Genomic DNA, 10,323 nt, shown 5'->3' with positions numbered 1-10,323 from the left:
AGTTCATTGGTATTGGTTCTAGAGATTCCAGTTCCTTATTGCTCTGGCAAGAGAAGTATGTCATGTTAGGATTGCATGGGGGAGCAAAACTTCTCACCTCTTCAGCCTGGAAGCAAAAGGAAGAGCAAGAGGCCAGGATCCCACAATTTCTTTAAGACCTGCTTCCAGTGATCTAAAGATCTCCTACTAGGCCCCATCTCTCTCTCTCTCTCTCTCTCTTTTTTTTTTTTTTTGGTGCTGGGGACTGAACCCAGGGCCTTAGTGCATGCAAAGCAAGCACTCTACTAACTGAGCTATATCCCCAGCCCTAAGTCCCATGTCTTAAAGGCCTTCTTACCTCCCAACAGTGTCATACTAGAGACCAAGACTATTGCTTAGTGCCTCACTTTTGGGGGGGACATTAAACCATTGCAGCAGTTAGTATGGGTTTCCCTATCCATTTGCAAACATTCATCTATAAAAATTATTCTTACTTCACAGGCCTTACTGAAACAGACAGTAGACCATGGTTTATTGACTTTTGGTGTTTTAGTCCATTTTGTGTTCACTATAACAGAATTATCTGAGACTGGTTAATTTATAAACAATAGAAGTTTTTTTGACTCATGGTTCAGAAGGCTGAGAAATCTAAGATCAAAGGGCTGCTTCTGGTGAGGGCCTTCATGTTGTATTATCCCATGGCAGAAGGCAGAGAATAAGAGAACTGGCTCAAGTCTGTCTTCCTCTTCTCATAAAGCCACTGATCCAACCATGGGGGCCCCATCCTCACGACCTCACCTAACCCTAATTAACTCTCAAAGACTTCACCTCCAAATACCATCTACACATGAATTTGGTGATTAAGTTTCTAACATATGAACTTTGGGGAACACTTTCAAACCACAGCACCTGGCTAGACAGTTATCCTTGCCTCACTACCTAGCTGTCTAACATAGCCCTGGCCTGTCCTCATGTCACCCCACCAGACCTCTCCTATCTAACTCCCCACCTCCTCCCCACCCCCTCAAGTCTAGATTCAACTCTGAGAACACTGTTCATTTAGTATGTGGAAATTTGGATTTTTTTTTAACAGTCTAAGGGCCTTTATTTTTTAATATTTAGTATGCTATAAATTCTTAGGGTACAGGTTCCAGCAGCTCAGGTTCCTTTCCATTGATTCTCTCTCTTTTTTTGGTACCGAGGATTGAACTCAGGAGTGCTTAACCACTGAGCCACATCCCCAGCCCTATTTTGTATTTTATTTAGAGACAGGGTCTTGCTGAGTTGCTTAGTGCCTCGCTTTTGTTGAGGCTGGCTTTGAACTCACAATCCTCCTGCCTCAGCCTCCCAAGCCGCAGGGACTACAGGACCACTGCACCCAGCTCCGTTGGTTTTTCTGGGTGGAACAGGCTGGTGCTTCTGCTGAACCCAGGCCCCTTTCTCTTTGGCTTCCTTCTTTTTCTGATCATTTTTCTTCACATGTTTCAAGAAGCTGTCTCCGCTCTTAGAGTGCTTAATGGGCTTAACATGCACATTAATTTTCTTGGCAAGAATCTTGCCCTTAACTTTCTTGCCCACAACTATGCACACAGCAGGCTGGGTAACTTTGTAGACTTTCCCAGTATTGCCACAGTAACATTTGTGGGTCATTCCTTTTTGAACAGTAGCCTTTTCCCTAATGTGTACTGTATCACCCTTCTTGTAGATTTGCATATATGTGACCAAAGGAATCACTCCATGTTTTCTAAAAGGTCTAGATAACATCTATCAGATTCCTCTCCTCTTTCCCTTTGTGTTTTTCATTCTGCAGAATTACTGGAAAATGGTGATTCTGGCCAAATGGAAGAAAGCATTTAAATCTTGTTGAGCTCAATTTTTCCTACCTGCTCCAGGGGTCTGCTGAACTCATGAGCTGAATCTTACCTGCTGTCTGTCTGTGTGTGGTCTGTGAGCTAAGAGTGTTTTTGTTTGTTTTTTAGAAACAGCTTCATTGATATATAGTTCATCCATTTAAAGTGTGCAATTCTGTGGTTTTTAGTATACTAACAGATATGTGCATTTGATCACTCCAAGAAGAAACACCATCCCCTTAACCTGTCATCCCCCATTCCCTCACCCTCCCAGGCCTAAGCAACTACAAGTGTACTTTATGTCTCTATGAAGAATGGTGTTTACATTTTAAGTGGTTAAAGGAATCAAAAGAAGAGCCATGTACAGTGGAGCACACCTATAGTCACAGTGACTCAGGAGGCTGAGGCGGGAGGATCACAAGTTCAAGGACTTCCTGGGTAACTTAGTGACACCCTACTCAAATAAAAAATAAAAAAAGCTAGGGATGCATCTTAGTGGAGGAGCACCCCTGGGTTCTACCCCCAGTACTAGGAGGGAAAAAAATCAAAAGAAGAGTATTTTATGATGTGGGACAACTATAGGAAATTCAAATTTCAGTATCCACAAATAAAGTTTAATTGGAATACAAGCCTAAAATGTTTACTAACTGGCCCTTTGCAGAAAAAATTTTCTGACCTCTGCTTAGGCCAAACCCAGGGTGGGGTTAGAGAGGAGGCAGGGATGGGGTTTCTTCCCCAGATTAGTAAGTCCATTAGGAGAGGTTTCTCACCTGGGAGGAACATGAGGCTCTCCTGGGCTAGTGTTCTTAGCTGTCAGTGTGGGGGGCCTTGGCTCTAATGCTGTTTCCTGCACCTCATTCCAGCCAATCTGGTTTAGTGGGTCTGAGGTGAGGACCCGAGTCTGCCTTTCAATTAGCACCTGTGATTCTGAGGTGTGGGAGGGTGTCTCCAGGTCACACTGAGAAGTGCTGTCCTCTGCCAATGTACGCAGACCTGTAGCTCAAGGACATTTCCTTTCTGTTCTTGGAGGCAGTGACCTTACAATGTGACAAATGCCATTAAGTGTGTAGTTGAGGGGAGCCCAGAGGAGGGCTGCTGAGGGGGTCTGCAGGAGTCCTGTGGGAGCATCACCAGGGATCAGGGGTTCTTGAAGGGATGTCGGGTCTCCAGGGAGAATGTGCAAGAGGTTGGGACTAGACATGTGCAATCTTACATGTCCTCAGTACCCAGACTGGTGAAAGTGATTGGAGTCTCTGGTCAGATGCTGAGCACCTGGCTCGGGGCTGACCCAGGAAATATTTTGTTTGTATTGAGGGTCCCGGATGTAAGAATGAGGCCTATGGAGGAATGGTTGTTCTCCCCTTTGCTCCCAGGGGGTTGGGGGGAGAGGGGAATGGCATTTCTGAGGGCCGGACAGGGTCAGGCTGACTCGTCAGAGGTAATTCTCTTTTTTATTAAAAAAAAAATCAAATGTGCAGAAAAACAGAAAGACTGGCACAATATACACCTATATATCCACAGCTTGGACACAACAACAGTCAAATTTTGCCATTCACTTTCTCTTTTTCTTTTAATCTCTCTCTTACTCTTTTTAAGATTATTCATTAAGCCTGGCACAGTGATTCACCCCTGTAATCCTAGTGATTTGGGAGGTTGAGGCAGAATTGCAAGTTGGAGGCTAGCGTCAGTCACTTAGTGAGACCCTGTCTCAGAATAAAAAAGAAAAAGGGCTGGGGATGTGGCTCAGTGGTTAAGTGCCTCTAACCACAAAAATTGTACACTAAAATTGGCTTGTGTGTGTGTGTACAGTTCTGTGAATTTTAACACATGTATATGAGGTTTTTAAACACATTTTAACAATGTATAATGAGGTTATGGAACAGCTCCATCACCCAAACAGCTCCTGGGTGCAAGTCCTCTCCAGATACAACTTCCCCTGGTCCCATTGATAACTCCTGGCAACCACTGCTCTGTTCTTCACCCGTATTGTTTCTCTCTTTGGGAGTGTCAAAGTGGTGGAACCACACTGTATGCCACCTTTTAAGATTGGATCCTTGCACTCAGCATAACACTTATTTAAAAAAATATATATATATATATATATTTAGTTGTAGTTGGAGACAATACCTTTATTTATTTGTTTTTAATGTGGTACCAGGGATCGAACCCAGTGCCTCACACATGTTAGTGCTCTACGACTGAGCCACAACCCCGGCCTCTCAGCACAACACTTTTGAGCTTAATCCAAGTAGTTGTTTGTATTAGTAACTCATTTCTTTTTTTTGGGGGGGGGGGAACTGGGGATTGAACTCAGGGACACTCGACCACTAAGCCACATCCCCAGCCCTATTTTGTATCTTATTTAGAGACAGGGTCTCACTGAGTTGCTTAATGCCTTGCTTTTGCTGAGGCTGGCTTTGAACTTGTGATCTTCCTGACTCAGCTTTCCTTAGCTGCTGGGATTATAGGCCTGTGCCACCATACCCAGCTTCATTCCTTTTTATTGCTGAATGGTATTCCGTTGTATGGAAGTATCACTGTTTGTTTTTTCACTTGTCTCCTAGAGGACATTTGGGTATTTCAGCTTTTGGCAATTATGAATACAGCTACAATCAACATTTGTACAGGTTTTCATTTGGAAGTAAGTTTTTATTTCTCTAAGGTAGACACCCAGGAGTGTATATGGTACACACATGGTAAACACATGCTGACATTTATAAAAACTTGGTTAAAAAATAAAGTCTGAGGACATAGCTTGGTGGCAGAGTGCTTGCCTAATATACATAAAGCCTTGGATTGGATTGCCAGCACAGACAAACAAACAAATAAAAACCAAAAAAATTTTGGTCATGCATTTCAGATTAGCGATTGCACAGGAAGAGGAGAGAGGGGGTGATTATTTAAAGGATGTGAGATGTTCAGGAATGATGGGGAAGTTTTCAACTAGAGAGAGATGGTAGTTGTACAACATTTTGAATGCAATAAACACCATCCCTTTGTTCACTTTAAAATGGTTACTTGCAACTGGGTGTGGTGGCACATGTTTAAAACCCCAGCAACTCCAGAGGCTGAGGCAGGAAGATTGCAAGTTCAAGGCTAGCCTCAGTGACTTAGTGAGGCCTTAAGCAACTCAGCAAGACCCTGTCTCCAAATAAAAAATAAAAAGGGCTAGGAATGTGGCTCAGTGGTTAATGGTCCCTAGGTTCAATCCCTGGTAGTTTCAATCCCAGAAATAACAATTCAAAAAAAAAAAGAAAAAAAAGTTAATTGTGTGTTATATGAATTTCACCTCAATAAAAGAAAACCCCGTAATTCTTATAAGAACCACAGATTATACTTGATGGTTATGCCTCTTAACCCCTTTTTCTCTAAAGCAGCCTCTCCCCATGCCCATCACTTTATTTTCTTGACATCGACTTTTGAAGACAGACTGGACTAGTTGTCCTTTAGGAATCACCCTTTACTGCCTTCTCTTATTTAACTCACTCCCACATCCCCTGACCTTCTCATATAGTTAGGTGAACCATTTTGGACAAGGAGGTTTCTGGGCCATCTGGGGCACTCCATGCAGCATCTCCTCAGGAAGCACCCTGTGACTTGTGAGTACCCTGTGACTTGTGATGCAAAGTTGATCACTGGATTATGACAAGAGAAGTCAGATCTCTTCATAGGCAATATATTTGTTTCTCTTTGCTACTGGTCAGCAATTTGGGGTGAAACTGGCAGCAAGTGAACATTCGGTTTCCCAGAAGAATTCTAAGTCTTCCTAACATCCCTGCCATGTAAATGATTGTATCCGCCTTATGAGTAAAGTTTCAGGGAGACTCAATAATCTGCCCAGCAGGTATGATGGAACACGCCTGTAATCCCAACAGTTCAGGAGGCTGAGGCAGGAGGATCACAAGTTCAACACCAGCCTCAGCAACTTAGTGAGGCCCTAAGCAACTCAGTGAGATCCTGCCTCTAAATAAAATACAAAAAAGGGCTGAAGATGTGGCTCAGTGGTTAAGGGCCCCTAGGTTCTATGCCTGGTACCCAAAAAATAAAATATAAAAAAATAATTTCCCCCAAGCATGGAGAATTGAGTTTGAGAATCTTACTTGTATTGCTCTCCTTCCTTTTAGTTTTCCCTTCTGTAAGCTGCACATATTTACCTCACAGGGCAGACACATTGTACCTTCCTGAATGTAACCATGCCCCGCCCAAAGTGTGGTTCTGGTGGGCCCTGCCCAAAGTATGGTTCTTTGGAGGCTCCAGACACAGCCTGAGACCCTGAGGGGCTGACAGTGGCTGGGGAGAATGGACTCCCTCGATGGGCATGATGGGAAGACTGCCCCTCCCTCCCCCATCCTTCCTTTCTAGCCTCATGAATCCAGCAAGAAGAGCTGACCAGATCCCCTCTAAGGCGGAGGAAAAGAAGGGAAAAAACTTCTCGCATCTGTTGAGAATTAACCTCTGAACCATTTAACCAAACATTGGCTTCTCCTGTCATTTGATAAGGTGTATCCAGCAAAGGGAGATGAGAAAATTGGGAGGTTATTCTTTTAAATTACATCAGCAGGGGGTTTGTTCCTGCCGCAGAGCTCGGAGGGTCCCGTCTGGGACATCACATCACCACCAGCACACTCAAGGACAGACTTGAGTGCTTTCCTCTGCCTGGGAGTTCAGGCATTCACAGGGATAAAAAAAAAAAAAAAAAAAAGCAAGAGGGATTTTAAAATAAAGTCCGTGCACAGCAGGCTGTCTGCCCTGAGCCAGCCCTGCAGCGAGGGTGATTATGGAGGAAGGAATGGTTTGTGTCACCGTCACACGGAAATGTCCGACGGCTTTTCTGCAGAGACAACACCTCTCAGTCTTCCAGAGACTCCGTGTGCAGACTTCCGGAGCTGTCGGAGAACTCCAAGGCCATCCTGCCTGCCCCTGCCCCACTTTGAGTGGAGAGTTTCTCCTTTCTCGGCAGGATGGGCCAGGAGCAGTCTAGACAGATAGGGACCTCCAGGGCTGGCCAGCCAGTTTCCTCTGGCAGATGGGACTTGTTGCAAGTACACCAGGACAGAGGGGTGGGGTCCAGGCTTTGGATGCTGCCAATGGACACGCCCTCCCTCCTGTCCCTTTCTGACCTCCAGTAGTTAGGAGCAGGTTCTCTCTCCCTTCCCATGACACACTTAGGCCCTCTTCCAGTCCCACCCAGGCAGCCTTCGAGATGCAATGAACACTGGAGGGAGTTGGGAGTCTGCCCTGAATGCCTTCTGTCACCCCAAAACTAATCTCTTCTCTTTGTGCCTCAGTTTCTGCATGGGTAAAGGAGCTGGATAAGGTGATCTTCAAGGCCCTATCAACTCTGCACATAATGGTGTTTGTTCCTAAGATTCCCCAGGAGGGAGTGAATTTTTTTCTTGAGATTGATTTTTTTTCGAGAAGCAACTTTCCCTGCTTCTCCCAGGGACTTCTTAGCCCATGCATGTTTCTGAACTTGTCCTCACCAGTTTTTCTGGACTTGTCTCACTGAAGCTTAGCTCCTTTTCTTAGGACCCTGGTGGCCAGAGCTGGTAAGGTCTCGTCTGCCTGCTCCCTGGGACTCACTCATCTTATATCTCTACATGTAAATTCTTCCCCAGTGGGGGAAAAACAAAGGTACCCCCTCTCCCTGAGCATTGACTAAATGCTGGACCCCAGGCTGGGCTCTTCCATGTGGGTTAGTTAATTCACTGAATATTCAAAGACATTTCAGAGCCACGGATGAGTCAGTTCAGATGAGGAAACTGAGGCTCAGAAACCATGGCTTGGGCAGAGTCCCAAAGAAGAGGTGAAGCTGGGAATCCAACTCCATTTGTTTGGCCCTAAAGCCAGATTCTTTCCTTTGCATCATATAACTACCTGGCTTCTTCCTGGAGGAAATTCCTGGCTCAAGGACAGGGGTGGCCAAATGGCAGAGAAGGCAGAGCACAGAATGTTGCTCTGAAGACACAAATACTCCTCAGGTAAACAGGACAGGGGAAAAGGAAGCACTCAAATCTCAGAAACTGGTTAGTATGTGGCAATAATTCACCTAAGTCAAGGTTCCCGGCATGTGACATCATACCCAGTCAGCTCCCCACCCAGCTTTGTCAATTTGACTCTTTAAAGAGGGCTTTTTAACAAATTCTACAAGAACCCAAATGACACTATGTAAGGTGACATCATTTCCATCACAGAGGAGCTGTGAGAACTTGGATAAGTTCCTCCCAGTTTCAAAAACTTTGGTGTCTTCATGTGCATAATGGGTGTGCGAATAGACTCCTATTTCAACAGATTATGGTGAGCAGCAACAGTGAACAGACTTTTCTAACTCAGATGTAAAAACATACTATCTTCTTTCACTCATAGAAACCACCCATCCCAAATGTCACCTGTAGCAATACCTGGCAGACATTATTGGAGGTATACCTGTCACCCACCTTGGACTGCCCTTTAGAGCTTAATGATTATTTCCATATTTTCTAGTTTTAATTCTCCCAACAGATCTTTCAGTAGGCAGGGCTGCCCCTGTCCTTGGCTCTAGTTCACAGATGTAGAAACTGAGGCCAACCCTTTATGGTTCCCAGCTTGTTGAAGGGTTGACGTGGTTTTGGAGCACTCTGTCAACAGTTCTCTGTCTTCTTGTCATTTGGAGAGATCAGGCTTGTAAGGGCAACTCTGCAGCCAGCTGCGGCCCAGATGTGGAGACCTGACTGGTCACAAAGGAGGTGGGTGTGTGGGAATATCCTCCCATTTCCTCTCTCGAAGACAAATGGTTCAGGGGCCGCTGGAGGCTCTTCAGGCCACGGTTGGATTAGAAGCCTCCCTAAGACAGGAGGTAACTTGGTCATAAAAACTATTCCTACCTTGTGAGGTGACTTCTTGGAGGATGGACTCAGAGGACAGGGTGCTTAGGCAGCTGCTACCCCTTCCCCTCATAACATGACTCTCTAAAGAATTTCGTTTAGGCTCCAGTTTCCAAAGGTCCTCATCCTGGGCTGGGGTTGCTAAAAGAAGGAGCCATCTTGGCTCACATTTTTTTGGCCAGTATCTTGAACCCTCTCCTCTGGCCATGGATCAAGAGAAACACTCAAAAAGACACAAAACACCCACACTGTGCACACACTCATATGTTCATGCACACACAGGCACACACACATACACACACACGTACACCCATACCTACCAGAAGCGGCCATAAGTTCCCTCAATCTCTCAGAACTCTCTTCAGCCCCTCAGGAGAGGAGGGAAGGAAGCTGGGAGTCATATATCATTTCTCTTCAAACAGGCAGTGTCCCCTCTGCCCAGAGCAGGGGTGGGGGTGGTCGGCAGCCATGACTGGCCTCAGGAAAGAGCCCCTCTGGCCCATATTTCACAGACACCCAGACGGGGCCTGCTGTCAGGAGCGCTGTCTAATTTCCTCCCCTGACTGCTGGCCCAGATCCCCCCAACAAAGAGGGGCATTGTGTCCTCCTCCCCACCCCTGGCATCTGCTCCACAGAGATCCGTTGGGGGACGCACAGAGGGGATTTAAGGGATGAAGGCGCCGCATCCTGCACCACAGGCCCAGAAGGGTCACAAATTCTTGAGTTGAAAGAAACTGGTCCTGGCTGAGGGATCGTGCAGCCTTGCAGCCTTGGCCATCCCAGTGCCCCCCAGCATCCCACAGTCCTCTCAGCCCCCCAAAGACTGTGGCAATAGCATCTCTTCAGGTCTGTCAGGATTGAGGATGGAAAAGCATTTTAAGGGGACTGGGCCTCTTCACCCTCTACGAGAAGAAATAGCCTTCAGCATTGGCTCTCTCCTTCTGGAGGGGGACTTAGCCATGTGGCTGGCCACCTACAGGGCACCTCACCATTTCTGGGAAGATCTTTCATGGGTTGGTCATGCAGGAAGGAAAGGTGAGGTTCCAGCGGGGAGAGCCTTGGAAAGACAGAATGAAAGGACAGTGGGCAGGTGAGAAATGACCATGGCCTGAGTGGCATTGCCAGGCCTCCTGGGAGAATACTGCCAGGAGGCACCCTGTGCCTCCGTTCTCCAGTTCCTTCCTGGGACGCCTCTAAATAGGCTGCCCCTCCCTAGGTGCCACTGGATCAAGATCTCAGTGACACCTTATGGAAGGTGTGGGGGGGTTTGATTTAAAAACTGAAGGTGCACTTAGGGGCTGTGGTGTGTGGCCACACTGTGGAAGTAGGTAGAGATTCTGTTCTGGGCCCACACGTTGAAAGCAAATCTGGACCCATCATCTTGGAAGCCCTTGACCTTCTTGCTGTCCTCTACTGCCTCTCAGCTGCTTACAGCTGTTTATAGCTGGTGCTTCGAAAACATTTTGCTCACAGAGCATTTACCATTTGTATTCAGGGCACAGCAAGTACTAGAATGTTCACTTTTGCAGACAGAACATTGGTCTAGGGACGTAGCAGGCTAGTTAAAATTTACACAGCAAATGAATAGGAGAATAGCTACTAAAACCCAGGCTCCTCCTGCCTGATTCTCC

The 10,323-nt window shown here is 46.2% G+C and overlaps 1 protein-coding gene across 1 annotated transcript; it reads right to left on the bottom strand.

The window, feature by feature from the left end:
- Positions 1-1,115: 1,115 nt before the first annotated feature.
- Positions 1,116-1,743, bottom strand: LOC107150759 (60S ribosomal protein L21-like). Its single transcript, XM_015495882.1, has 2 exons — positions 1,358-1,743; positions 1,116-1,158 (listed from the first exon to the last, which is right to left on the bottom strand). Exons 1-2 carry the CDS (start codon positions 1,741-1,743, stop codon positions 1,116-1,118), a joined length of 429 nt encoding a protein of 142 aa, XP_015351368.1.
- Between the last annotated feature and the right edge of the window lie 8,580 nt (positions 1,744-10,323).

Source organism: Marmota marmota, unplaced genomic scaffold, assembly GCF_001458135.2.
Source record: "Marmota marmota marmota unplaced genomic scaffold, marMar, whole genome shotgun sequence".
Taxonomy (NCBI): domain Eukaryota; kingdom Metazoa; phylum Chordata; class Mammalia; order Rodentia; family Sciuridae; genus Marmota; species Marmota marmota.
The sequence above is the reverse complement of the archived record's forward strand: the minus strand, read 5'-3'. Positions and strand labels throughout refer to the sequence as shown.